The sequence below is a fragment of the Nerophis ophidion genome, linkage group LG05 (genome assembly GCF_033978795.1).
Source record: "Nerophis ophidion isolate RoL-2023_Sa linkage group LG05, RoL_Noph_v1.0, whole genome shotgun sequence".
NCBI lineage: Eukaryota > Metazoa > Chordata > Actinopteri > Syngnathiformes > Syngnathidae > Nerophis > Nerophis ophidion.
Window position 1 is genome coordinate 37,483,740 of NC_084615.1, and position 14,839 is coordinate 37,498,578.

At 39.2% G+C, this 14,839-nt stretch overlaps 1 protein-coding gene across 1 annotated transcript; it reads right to left on the reverse strand.

The window, feature by feature from the left end:
• Positions 1-310: 310 nt before the first annotated feature.
• On the reverse strand, positions 311-11,169 carry faxca (failed axon connections homolog, metaxin like GST domain containing a). Its single transcript, XM_061900766.1, has 6 exons — positions 10,690-11,169; positions 7,337-7,472; positions 6,233-6,429; positions 4,737-4,954; positions 4,473-4,589; positions 311-1,084 (listed from the first exon to the last, which is right to left on the reverse strand). Exons 1-6 carry the CDS (start codon positions 10,953-10,955, stop codon positions 777-779), a joined length of 1,242 nt encoding a protein of 413 aa, XP_061756750.1. The 5' UTR covers positions 10,956-11,169; the 3' UTR covers positions 311-776.
• Positions 11,170-14,839: the final 3,670 nt, after the last annotated feature.

A 14,839-nucleotide genomic window follows, 5' to 3' on the forward strand; every position in this document is an offset into this window, starting at 1 on the left:
CAATTGTACCAGGAAGGGGCAAGCGGTAGAAAATGGATGGATGGATTATTATACATAAAAATATGTATGTATCTCTTTGTGTGACACGATCTTGTGTTTTCAGTGTGATGAGGCAGGGGGCGCTGTTACCGCAGTAAATAACTAGAACGGCACTCAAGGGGCAAAGACCTTTGTCAAGGCCAAATATGTGACCCTGAAACATCGATGCTTCACGACACGTTCGTAGTTTGATTCATAGATCAACTTAAACCATTTTTTATAAAACTGAGGAAATTGACCAGAAAGATGATTACAAAAAATAATGACATGGTTTCACAAAAAATATTTTGTAATTCCTCGAGCCAAGTAATGGCAAACGCATTCATTTTGCATGAGTTATTGATTATTACTAATTGTATTCTACATATGTTGCGAATTGTTTTGAAAGGGGATAAAAATGCCAGCTGTTCACACCAACCCAAGAACAGTTAAAGGGGGATTTTTGTGAGTAACGTCTGAGTAAAATATTTACATGATATGATTGTTATTCTTTGATATTAGCAAGCTATCTAGTTCTATGCATATACGCATGTCATTTTTCTATGTATTTACATTGATGAGAGTCCGTCTGGATGAGGCCTTTTTAGTGACTATGTGGCGCTCTTGGCTCACGAGGGGCAACAATGGCGGCGCACACACACGTTGCCACGAATACGCCCATGTGACATCTTGTGTGTTGGAAGTCCAAGACGTCTGCGAGGACAGAGGTTCTTTTTTTACGTCTACGTAACCTTTCGTCAACACTTGAGCAGCTCCATCTCGGAGCACTCCGTGTCCATGTCGGAGTCGTACAGCGAGTGGCCTGTGGGGTCGCTGATGGGCGACAGCGGCGGCGGTGGCGTGTGGCTGCTGTGTGTGCTGTGTGAGTGGGTGTCGTCCTGGAGGGTGTCCGTGCGGGAGTAGAGGCCGAGGTCAGGCAGCCTGGATGCAGAGACGCTGCTCTCAGACGTGTCCTTGTAGCGGAAGTCCTCCAAATCCACAAACCACTCGGGCCAGAAGCGCCGGCGAATACGCTCGCAGTACATGGCCAAGTTGATCAGCTCACCTGGACAACACACATGATATCATTTTATGTTTTGTAATATAGAGTATCACAATATCATTTATAGTATATCAGAATCTATTACTATTTATAACTAATATATTACTGCATTATGTAATGTAACATTAATAAATTAACATTTAATGTTGCATATCGTAGAATAATATAACAAAGTATAACATAACACCATATTGCAACATATTGTATAATGTAGTGTATGTTTAATGTAGCGTAATGTTGTGAAGCGCAGCGACTATAAATAGTATAGCTTGTCTATAAAATTGTTTGAAGTACACATCTGCATAACATTGTTTCCTTATTAACATTAAAGAAACATATGTAACATACTGTATAATGTATATACAATATATGTACATATATACATACAGTGGGGCAAAAAAGTATTTAGTCAGCCACCGATTATGCAAGTTCTCCCACTTAAAATGATGACAGAGGTCGGTAATTTTCATCATAGGTACACTTCAACTGTGAGAGACAGAATAAGAAGAAAAATCCAGGAATTCACATTGTAGGAATTTTAAATAATTTATTTGTAAATTATGGTGGAAAATAAGTATTTGGTCAACCATTCAAGCTCTCACTGATGGAAGGAGGTTTTGGCTCAAAATCTCACGATGCATGGCCCCATTCATTCTTTCCTTGACACGGGTCAATCGTCCTGTCCCCTTAGCAGAAAAACAGCCCCAAAGCATGATGTTTCCACCCTCATGCTTCACTTGACCAAATACTTATTTTCCACCATAATTTACAAATAAATTATTTAAAATTCCTACAATGTGAATACCTGTATTTTTCTTCTTATTCTGTCTCTCACAGTTGAAGTGTACCTATGATGAAAATTACAGACCTCTGTCATCATTTTAAGTGGGAGAACTTATACAATCGGTGGCTGACTAAATACTTTTTTGCCCCACTGTATTTCACAATTTTAAAAATTCTACTTCACATATTGCCAAGTGCTCCATACAATGTAGCTTGTTTAACACAGGTTCTTGTTATCTCGGCATTCTTTCTTATGTTGTGCACCAATACACCAAGACAAATTCCTTCTATGTGTCTATATGCTTGGCAATAGCAACGATTCTGATAAATAAAGTCCTCCTGTGTCGAGGGACTTATTTCCTGAGTTTTTAAACAATAAAAGAAAGAAAAGATTTTGTGACAGTAAAAACTAAAAATGTAATCATTGTAGTATCGACGATATACGGTTCTTGAGCTCTTGGTATCATTACAGTTGATCATTTTATAGATCCACCCATTTGTTTACATTTGAGGGGCTGGTTTGCTGTCCTGCAGTTATGATACTGCGGATATGAATATGATATTTGTCGTCACGGAGGCAAGGATTAGTGATTTAGAAGTATCTAAAACACTGTGCACAGATGTTACGCTAGAAACTAGAAGCGCGTCAGTGTTCAATGCTTCAACTTTATCATTAAGTTAGAAGCCAAAATACAGTGTGTCCATTCTCCCTCTTTTGTCTCTGCCCTGTTTTCACTTGTGCTGTGTGCGGTTGTTGACTTAGGTTTCTGTAGTGAAAAAAATAGTCAAAAATGTATTGCACAGGTCTTAAGTTTTTGGTGCATTATTTAGTTTTGTGCTGGCATGAAAAATAAAGTAACAGTATTTTTCAAAGGCAGTATAGTACCTGTTTTAATTCATTAGTACCGCGGTACTTTATTAGTGAAGTGAAGTGAATTATATTTATATAGCACTTTTCTCTAGAAACTCAAAGCGCTTTTACGAACCTGGAACCCTCAAGTTGCTGGCACGGTCACTCTACCAACCAAGCTATGCCGCCCCGGTATACCATACAACTGTCGGTGTACAGAAAGCAGCATATAGTAACTTAGTGTATAATGTAGTGTATCATAGGATATGTTACATTATGCTCACAATGTATAACGTAAACTGTAACACAAGATAATGCTACATATAAATACCATATTTAACACAAAGTACACTAGCATAATGCATACTTGCCAACCTTGAGACCTCTGATTTCAGAAGGTGGGGGGTAGGGGGCGGGAGGGGTTGGTCGAGGGGAGTAGTATAATTCACCAACGCGAGTATTTCATATATATTTTGTATATATACTGTATATATATGTATATAAATATATATATGTATGAAATACTTGACTTTCAGTGAATTCTAGCTATATATATATTTATTTTATTGTATATACAAATAAACAAAATAGTTAAATTTCAGACGGCACCTATCAAATACACAGTAATAAAAACACAGTTGTTCTACTAACTGTACTGTGCTTGCTGGTTACAAAAAAAAAAAAAAACAACACTTACCTTTCACTATTTGAGTAACCTTTGTTCTGCCATTTGCGTATTGGCGAGTGATCTCCGAATCCGGGAACATAACCTTCACAGATTTGTTGTAGACATCCGCAAATGACAACGGGATGTTGCCTCCAGCTATCAGCATAGCCATCTTTGTCTCAGCATAAGATACACCATCAGGTTTCCATTTTGCGAGGTGGGCCATAGTACTGGGTTGTGAACGATGCTGCGCTGCGGACGCTTTGTGCTTCGCTGACCGTTCATGACTGAGTATATCCGTTCACCGTGTTCAATGGAGAAGTCTGTTCTACAAAACTTACAGGCAACATACCCCTTCCCCTACGAACTCTCCTGGATAAACTGAAATTCTTGTTTCCATTCGTTTTGGAACTTGCAAGAATATTTCTTCATTTTGCTCGTCGACGGTGTAATATATTGGGTTGGAGTCAATGACCAGGCGACGTGATGAAGTTACGTCTCTTTATTGTGGGCTTCAGAACAGACTCTCTAATGCATATGTTCCTTGACTGCACTTAAATGTAGAATATATTTATATTATTCATATATTATATATTGTATGAATAATATATTATATATATTATATTATTAATTATTATCATTGTTTATTGTGAGCGAACTGTGGTGCTGAATTTCCCCCAGGGATCAATAAAGTACGTTCTATTCTATTCTATGTACAGTAGATGGCAGTATTGTCCTGTTTAAGAGGGTCACAACATTCCTGAGTCTGTTCTCATGGAGTTTGAGGGGGCGTGGCCTCCAGCTCCGCCTGAATTTCGGGAGAAAATTTGTCCCTGGAGGTTTTCGGGAGAGGCGCTGAATTTCGGGAGTCTCCCGGAAAATTCGGGAGGGCTGGCAAGTATGGCATAATGTGACATATCTTTACATCTGTCGATACTTTACTTTGCATTCCCTATTTCTTCAGTTGCTATAATTTAGTGAAGAAGTCGAAAGATGTGACACAAAAAAGGCCCTTGCTAAAGCGTGCGAGAAATGAAATAGTGACAAAAGATGTGCTAAGGTGGAGGACGTAACAAAACGTAACTTCTCACCTTTGATGAGCTGCTCTGGTCGGGTTCCAGGTAGGGTCCACATGGCGGGGGCCAGGTGGCCAAACACTGTGGCGTCTAATGTTGAAATCTTGGAGCCCATAAAATATTTTTTATTGCCTAGCACACACAAAGCACATGTTAGCGTCAGTGTTGTGGGTCACCACAAGAGGGCAGTATTGTCAATGTATTGCCTTTTGTATGCTCAGCATCATCATCATACCCATGTTTTTTAGTAAATGAGTATTAAGTCAGCGAGTTATTCACCTAGCAAGGTGGCCAGCGTGCGCATGTCCTTCTCCATCAGGGCGTAGACTTCCTCCTTGGAGAAGCGTCCCATTCCGTGTCCGTACATCTCCCGCTTGACAATGCCGCCGGTCACGTGACTCAGGATCCACTTGAGCAGCTCGCTCAGCGGCCCGCTCACGGACAACATTTTCTGGGTCTCCTCCAAGTTGTCCACCCACTGGCAGTAGGCGATGGTCCTGTGGAGGCGTGCATGTCGTGTTTGTCCGAGTCGTGTGTAACAGGCGCCATGACTGCTACCAAGGACGTGTGCGGATGTGCCAGGATCCAAGCAAGTACTGTCATTTTGACATTAGTTTTTTTTGGGCAAAATAAGCCAACATGATATAAATAGTTCTAAACATACTCAAGCTAATAAACCTAGAATAAAACATGGCTTTACTTCTTCAAAGTATAATTTTTTGGCCGTATTTGACACACTTTGCTGTTACATTCTTGCGCTGTTTGGAGATCAGCAGGCACTCTAACACGCACCTCAGAGCGCAATAAACGTAAATTGGAAAAAAACAAACAAATACCTTATCATCCTCATTTTGCCAAAATTGTCATTAGCTTTGGACCAACGATCACAGAGAAATTGTGACTTTTGTGTGAAGCATGTCAAGTGTGGTGGCTGCCTCCAATGTATTTGTAATCACTATATTTATCATCCATCCATTTCCTACCGCTTGTCCCGTTCGGGGTCGCGGGGGTACTGGAACCTATCTCAGCTGCATTCGGGCGGAAGGCAGGATACACCCTGGACAAGTCGCCACCTACTGTATGCATCACTCATGTATTATTCTAACTGATCTTTCTTTTTTGTAACATGTTAAGTGTACTTTTCTACCTTTTTCCTCCATATTTCTGCACAATAACACAGATATGATTACACTGGCGAGTAGTAGAGAATATGGACTGATTTTTGGTCCAGAACATATTTTCCTCTATTCATTACTTAAAGTATTTCATGCCACTTTATGTTGTATATTTTTAATGAGAATTCCAGTTCATTTTCTCATCTATTATTACATGCACATGTGGTTTATTTTGCTCTTTCTCCGTCTGTTTGTATTTGTGCAGGATTTTCTCTTCTACTGTTCCAGAATTGATTTTTTTAAGTTTCACTGAGATTCAAAGATAGTCTGTTTTTGTCAAACGTTGACGTTGTGTCGTGTTTACCTCGCACGAGAGGTCGTAATCGATCACTTCCCGGACGTGTCTTCTTTCTGTGTTGTGTGGATATCGATGTAAAATCTTTCCACGATTCTCGCTGCACAATAGGGCATTTTTTATACGTCGAAAAATTAACAAATAAGCGTCAAAGTTAGTAGCAGTCATAGCTTTTGACCAATCATTGAGGAGATCGCCTGAAACCGAGTTGGCTCTTTATACAGGACTCTGGTGTTTGTTTACCAAAGTCACCACCTATTGATCAGACATGTACGTTACAACAGTTTCAGTATTTTTTCACTCACCAGTAGAAATGTTCCTCCACCATTTTGGTGACGGCGCGCGACACAGCCCTCTCCTGCGGCGTCAAACTCTTGTTGAGACTCACACCCAGCTTCTCCTCCAGGAAGTCGATTATAAAGTCAGAGCCGCACATTTGCTCATGGTTGTACTCGATCCACGGCATCTTGCCCTGCAGCGAAAGCTTGCCGTCGAAGTAGTTCTGGAGGGGGAATATTGACCATTCAGCGATGCAGTGCCAAAACATGTTTTAGCGACTACTGCAGTGTTTTTCAAGCCTTTTTAAGCCAAGGCACATTTTTAGCATTGAAAAAATCCGGAGGCACACCACCAGCAGAAATCCTTAAAAAACAAATCTCAGTTGACAGTAAAACGTCGTAGTCGCAATTGTTTGATACAACTTTAAACCATAACCAAGCAATATAGGCCTTGTCTCAAAGTAGGTGTACTGTCACCACCTGTCATATTACGCCCTGACTTATTTTGAGTTTTCCTGTGTGTAGTGGTTTAGTTCTTGTCTTGGCTCCTATTTTGCTGGCTTTTTCTCTTTTTTTGGTATTTTCCTGGAGCAGTTTCATGTCTTCCTTTGAGCGATATTTCCCGCATGTACTTTGTTTTAGCAATGAAGAATATTTCAGTCGTATTTATCCTTCTTTGTGGGGAAATTGTTGATTGTCATGTCATGTTCAGATGTACATTGTGGACGCCGCCTTTGCTCCACAGTAAGTCTTTGCTGTCGTCCAGCATTCAATTTTTGTTTACTTCGTAGCCAGTTCAGTTTTAGTTTCGTTCTGCATAGCCTACCCTAAACTTCAATGCTTTTTCTTAAGGGGCACTCGTATTGTGTTTATTTTTCATTTAAGCATTAAACACCTTATTACCTTCACACTGCCTCCCGCTGTTCCCGACATCTACAAAGCAATTAGCTACTGGCTGCCACCTACTGATATGAAAGAGTATTACACGGTCACTGCCGAGCTCTCGACAGCACGACACTCAACAACAACACATCATTTTCACTGTTTGCAGACTATAATTACTGGTTTGCAAAAAACATTTTTAACCCAAATGGGTGAAAATACATTAAAAAAAACACTGGACCACTGCACCTGGTAGGGCAGGTCCACCATGCGGAGGTACGTCTCCGTCTTAAGGCAGAAGGGGGACAAGGAAGGAGCGCCAGTTTTGGGTCGGGAGAACTGGTGCAGAATGATGGCATCTTTAGAGTCCATCTCTTCTTCTTTTCTGAAACAAAACAATACACATCACTTTAATAAAAGCACAATAAAAATATTCTTGAATGTATAGGTATTTGATATATCCCTCTTTATTTATACAATGCTCGCTCTTTTGTCTGGATGATTGACAGCTCTTATTGTAGTTTGTCAAAAATAATTTGTCACAGTCCAGTGACATCAAATGCAGTCACTGGGGGAAAAGCCAGTAAAAGGTCACATGTGCAGCATTAAAAGAGTAGAAGAGTGGAAGTAGCAGTAGTTGTTTTTTCATATTTGTGTACAATAATTTCATATACGGTACATTATTATTTTATTAAACGACGCCATGAACACAGATTTAAAAAATGAAAATACAAAAATAGTAAACAAATAGTACATAAATGTCAATGCCATCGATCCATCCATTTTCTACCGCTTTGTCCCTTTTTGGGGGTCGCTGGAGCCTATCTCATCTGCATTCGGGCAGGAGGCGGAGTACACCCTGGAGAAGTCGCCACCTCATCGCAGGGCCTAAATGTCAAAGATTATGAAATAAATATTGAAACTTTCAATTTAAAATAAAAAATGCTTTAAATTATTCATATAAATATCAATGAAAATACTAGTTTAAATGCTGAATTGAAACACTTTCATCAAATAATAAAAACATATAAATAATGGAATATTTAATTTAATCATTGTGAGTACTAGAATTGCTATAGTTTTAAATATTTTTAACTTGCAATTTTTTAAATCAAAATTATGTATATATTTCTTGATTAATATATTCCAGAACTAATTTTTGACAGTTCGTATGTTGACTAAAGATTAAAACAGCTTCATATAAACTGTAAACACACATTGCACCTATCATATTACATATTTACTTTACTATTATACGATTTACTCATCCTCTGACAAGTTTATGGCTTATTCTTTAATGCTACTCCGCCCCCTGCTGGTCATTCAACCTTTTTACGTCCACAGAGGCAGTCCGGTGGGGAGCTGTCCAGTGCTGAAATATGCGCCTTGTTTTTGGACTATTTCTGTCCTAACTCTCTTCTCATTCACTCAAGGGCAATTAATAATCTCATTTTCTCGCGCTATCCTGTCAACTGAAAATCCTTGGAAGCACAGCATTTAATGGGCACACACTGTAAAACGAAAAATAGTCTATACTGCACCATTTTTTATTTTATTTAGCCTTTATTTACCCAGGTAAAATCCCATTGAGATCAAAGATCCATTTTCCAAGTGAGACCTGGCCAAGAGGGCAGCAGCAATGTTACAATAAAAACAGTAAACACACATAAAACATCACATTTACAACATTAAAACTTGCTCAAATGACATGTGCATACATACAAGGTAGACTGCAATCCTTTCACAGAAGCTTTAAACTCATTTAATGTAACAAGGGTTTGAAGTTGAAGATTGGATTGTAAATTATCCCAAGCCTTCGGTGCTGAAAACCTAAATGCTTTCTTGCCCATTTCCGTTCTTACTTTGGGGGATGACAAATTGAAGAACATTCATTGAACGCAGATTGTGACTTCCTTGGTTTTTTTTTTGTTAAAAGACAAGATGGAGTAATACAAAGAATGGTCTTGTAGATGAAAACATACCAATGATTGAGGCGTTGAGCACATAAAGATGTCCAGTTAACCATTGAGTATAAGACACAATGGTGAGTGCATCAAAACTACGCTTAAAAGCCTACTGAAACCCACTACTACCGACCACGCAGTCTGATAGTTTATATATCAATGATGAAATATTAACTATGCAACACATGCTGATACGGCCTTTTTAGTTTACTAAATTACAATTTTAAATTTTGCCGGATGTTTCGTCTTCGAAACGTCGTGTAATGATGACGTGTACGCAAGATGTCACAGGTTTTTAGGAAGTATGAGCGCTGCACACACACACAGCTAAATGTCGTCTGCTTTAACGGCATAATAACACAGTATTTTGGAGCTCTGTGTTGCTGAATATTTTGCAATTTGTTCAATTAATATTGGAGAAGTCAAAGTAGAAAGATGGAGTTGTGAAGCTTTAGCCACACAAACACACGGTGATTCCTTGTTTAAAATTCATGAAGGTGAAATTTTCCTACGGATCAGAGCGGTCAAGCGAACATGGATCCCGACCACATATCAACCAGCAGGTTTCGGTGAGGAAATTGTGGTTAAAAAGTCAGTTCGTACCGGAGATTAACTAAGCTTGCGCCGTCCATAGCTGCGGACGACTCCCCTGAGACACTGCTCGTCAAGACACCCGTGGAGACACCCTTCCGACTATCAGGTAATATTAAACCCACTAAAACACTAGCAACACAATAGAAAGATAAGGGATTTCCCAGAAATAACCTAGTAAATGTGTCTAAAAACCTAAATCTGTCCCAATGCAATCGCGTTTTTTTTTTTTTTCCCCTGTCCGTCGCTATCAATATCCTCAAACACGGATCTTTCATCCTCGCTCAAATTTATGGGGACATTGTCGTTTTCTCGGTCCGAATAGCACTTTTTGTTGGAGGCTCCTATTAAAAACAATGTGAATATGTGAGGAGCCATCAAACATGTGACGTCATCGTCTGCAACGTCCGGTGGAGGCAGGGCTTTTCTCTTAGCACCGAAAGTTGCGAACTTTATCGTGGATGTTCTCTACTAAATCCTTTCAGCAAAAATATGGCAATATCGCGAAATTATCAAGTATGACACATAAAATGAACCTGCTATCCCCGTTTAAATAAGATCATCTCGTTTCAGTAGGCCTTTAAATGGGTTTAAACACCAAGATAGCAACAAACCCATATGATAGTGTGTTATTATTGCATACATGTAAACATTTGCAAGGAAACTGAACATTTTCAAAAATAACATCCCTGGCAAAAATGTATACCGTTTTAGATGGACTGTGTGTGTGTGTGTGTGTGTGTGTGTGTGTGTGTGTGTGTGTGTGTGTGTGTCCTCGGCCTGCTGTAATGTCAATGATAATGTACCTTTAAGCTTAACAGCTGCAGTGGGATCATTGTGTGCAAACATTGTGTGTAATTAGCAAATTGTGTTGCGTATGCGTGTAAGAGGGCGGGGGGGTTCGTTACATCACAGCGCGTCCCACTCACGAATCAGACTCCTCTCACCCCGCCCAATCTCACAATATTAAGTAATAACAATCTTCCCAACAGAAAAGGCCGGTAAATAATCGCTTACGGTACCGATCGGCCCAGGTGGTGTCGGTACCTGATAGCCAGCAATTCGTGCAGCAAATAGGCAGCAGCGGCCAGCAGAGCGCCCCCGGTCAAATAGAGCGTCTTCCGCCACCACGAGTCCGAGCCCAGCGCCGACATGATCCCGCCGTGGTCTTGCAGGGGACGGGCGATGACGGACCCATACAACGAGAGCGGTTCGCCGGCGTAGCAATTAGGAACCGAGACGCTCTGGTTCCGGCCCAGATCGGCCACACAGGACCGCGTCCATGCGAACCCGACCCGCCAGCAGCAGCACATGCTCGCCGTCCGCGGACACTTTCCGCCTCGCTGTCGCGACTCGGGGCGTCATTGGCGTCGGCCTCATAGGTGCAGCGGGGTCCGAGAAAGATCGGGGGGCGAAAACAACGGAAAGCCAGCGGAGCCGAGCATGCCGCCCGCGGCTTGTCCCCGCTGCGGGGTCCGCCGCATCCTCACTGGTTTTCGCCACTCAACGTCTCTTGTTACCAGCCAATTATACACGTCAGAGCAGCTGTGCTTCCGGTTTGGGTGGTTCACAATAAACTTAGATGAGGGTTGGAGCTACAAAAATAAGGGCTGATGATAGGTTAAAACCATGTCAAAAGGAGATTTGTCTATAAAAAAAATCACCGTATTAAATCAGTAATGTTTCAGCACAGTTTATTTTATTTGAGTAAAGATGTTTTTTTTATTTTGAAAGAAAGCTACGGGGAGCCGTGATTTTTTTCCCGCTACCTTTACACAACTGCAGTGACCCCCAAACTGTATATAACAGCTACAGACATACACTTTTAATAAAAATAAAATAACGTACTTTGTAAATGTTATACCATCATAAACAATAAAGTACTGTATACTAAAGTAGTGCATTCTGTCTTTACGACACATCTCTTAAAACAGCATGTTACGTTCAGATTTACCATTAGGGGTCAAACTCAACACACACACACACACACACATACATATATATATATATATATATATATATATGTGTGTATATATATATATATATATATATATATATATATATATATATATATATGTATATATATATATATATATACACATATATGTATATAAATATATACATACATATATATGTATTTGTATGTATATATATATATATATATATATATATATATATATATATATATATATATATATATATAGTGGGGCAAAAAAGTATTTTAGTCAGCCACCGATTGTGCAAGTTCTCCCACTTAAAATGATGACAGAGGTCTGTAATTTTCATCATAGGTACACTTCAACTGTGAGAGACAGGATGTGAAAAAAAATCCAGGAATTTACATTGTAGGAATTTTAAAGAATTTATTTGTAAATTAGGGTGGAAAATAAGTATTTGGTCAATAACAAAAATTCAACTCAATACTTTGTAATATAACCTTTGTTGGCAATAACAGAGGTCAAACAATTACTATAGGTCTTTACCAGGTTTGCACACACAGTAGCTGGTATTTTGGCCCATTCCTCTATGCAGATCTTCTCGAGAGCAGTGATGTTTTGGGGCTGTCACCGAGCAACACAGACTTTCAACTCCCTCCGCAGATTTTGTATGGGGTTGAGGTCTGGAGACTGGCTAGGCCACTCCAGGACTTTCAAATGCTTCTTACGGAGCCACTCCTTTGTTGCCCGGGAGGTGTGTTTGGGATCATTGTCATGCTGGAAGACCCAGCCACGTTTCATCTTCAAAGCTCTCACTGATGGAAGGAGGTTTTGGCTCAAAATCTCACAATACATGGCCCCATTCATTCTTTCCTTAACACGGATCAGTCACCCTGTCCCTCTTAGCAGAAAAACAGCCCCAAAGCATGATGTTTCCACCCCCATGCTTCACAGTAGGTGTGGTGTTCTTGGGATGCAACTCAGTATTCTTCTTCCTCCAAACACGACGAGTTGAGTTTATACCAAAAAGTTCTATTTTGGTTTCATCTGACCACATGACATTCTCCCAATCCTCTGCTGTATCATTTATGTGCTCTCTGGTAAACTTCAGACGGGCCTGCGCATGCACTGGCTTAAGCAGGGGGACACGTCTGGCACTGCAGGATTTGATTCCCTGTCGGCGTAGTCTGTTACTGATAGTAACCTTTGTTACTTTGGTAACAGCTCTCTGCAGGTCATTCACCAGGTGCCCCCGTGTGGTTCTGGGATTTTTGCTCACCATTCTCATGATCATTTTGACCCCACGGGATGAGATCTTGCGTGGAGCCCCAGATCGAGGGAGATTATCAGTGGTCTTGTATGTCTTCCATTTTCTGATAATTGCTCCCACAGTTAATTTTTTCACACAAAACTGCTTGCCTATTGTAGATTCACTCTTCCCAGTCTGGTGCAGGTCTACAATTCTTTTCCTGGTGTCCTTTGACAGCTCTTTGGTCTTTGGAGTTTGACTGTTTGAGGCTGTGGACAGGTGTATTTTATACAGATAACGAGTTCAAACAGGTTACATTAATACAGGTAACGAGTGGAGGACAGAAGAGCTTCTTAAAGAAGTTACAGGTCTGTGAGAGCCAGAGATCTTCCTTGTTTGAAGTGACCAAATACTTATTTTCCACCATAATTTACAAATAATGTTTTTAAATTCCTACAATGCGAATTCCTGGATTTTTTTTTCACATTCTGTCTCTCACAGTTGAAGTGTACCCAGGGGCGCCGAAAAGGGGGGGGTAAAGGAGACGGGTTCGAGGGGCCCATGATGGAGGGGGGCCCAGAGAGGCCCCTAATGATGATGAAATTATATGAAATTATGTGTTGGGGGCCCTGTAAATATTCTTTTCATGGGGCCCAAAATCCCTAGCAGCGCCCCTGAGTGTACCTACGATGAAAATTACGGACCTCTGTCATCATTTTAAGTGGGAGAACTTGCACAATCGGTGGCTGACTAAATACTTTTTTGCCCCACTGTATTGATATATATATATATATATATATATATATATACATACATACATACATACATACATACATATATATATATATATATATATACATATATATATATATATGTACATATATATATATATACATATATATATATATATACATATATATATATATATATACACATATATACATACATACACATATATACATACATACATATATATACATACATACATATATATACAAACATACATATATATACATACATACATATATATACAAACATACATATATATATATATATATATATATATATATATATATATATATATATATATATATATACATATATATTAGGGGTGCGAGAAAAAATCAATTCGAATACAAATCGAATATGTTCTGCGATTCAGAATCGATTCTTTTTTTTTTTCATATCGATTTTTTTTTTTTTTTTAATCAATCCAACAAACCACTACACAGCAGTACCATAAGAATGCAATCCAATTCCAAAACCAAACCTGACCCAGCAACACTCAGAACTGCAATAAACAGAGCAATTGAGGAGACACAAACACGACAAAGAACAAACCAAAAGTAGTGAAACAAAAATTAATAATATCAACAACAGTTTCAATATTACTTATAATTTCAGCATGGCAGTGATTGAAAATCCCTCATTTACATTATCATTAGACATTTATAAAAATAAAAATAAAAGAACAATAGTGTCACAGTGGCTTACACTTGCATCGCATCTCATAAGCTTGACAACACACTGTGTCCAATGTTTTCACAAAGATAAAAGAAGTCATAGTGTTGGTTCATTTAATAGTTAAAACAAATTTACATCATTGCAATCAGTTGTTAAACATTGTCCTTTACATTTATAAAAGCTTTTTTTTTTTTTTAAATCTACTGCTCTGCCAGCATGTCAGCTGACTGGGGTAGATCCTGCTGAAATCTTATGTATTGAAGGAATACAGAATCGTTTTGAGTCGGAAAAATATCGCTTTTGAATCGAAAACCGCGTTGAAACGAAAAAAATCGATATATTATCTAATCGCAACCCCCAAGAATCGATATTGAATTGATTCGTGGGACACCCAAAAATTTGTAGCCCTAATATATATATATACACATACATATATATATACACACAAACATACATACATATTATAATATATATATATATACACACACACACACACATACATACAGGGCTTCACGGTGGAAGAGGGGTTAGTGTGTCTGCCTCACAT

Coding starts and splice junctions, on each gene's coding strand:
- faxca (XM_061900766.1), bottom strand. CDS start 10,955: ATGTGCTGCTGCTGGCGGGTCGGGTTCGCATGGACGCGGTCCTGTGTG. Junction 4,955..6,232: donor GTGGAGGAACATTTCTACTG/GTGAGTGAAAAA, acceptor ACGCCTCCACAG/GACCATCGCCTACTGCCAGT. Junction 1,085..4,472: donor ACCAGAGCAGCTCATCAAAG/GTGAGAAGTTAC, acceptor TGTGTTGTCCAG/GTGAGCTGATCAACTTGGCC.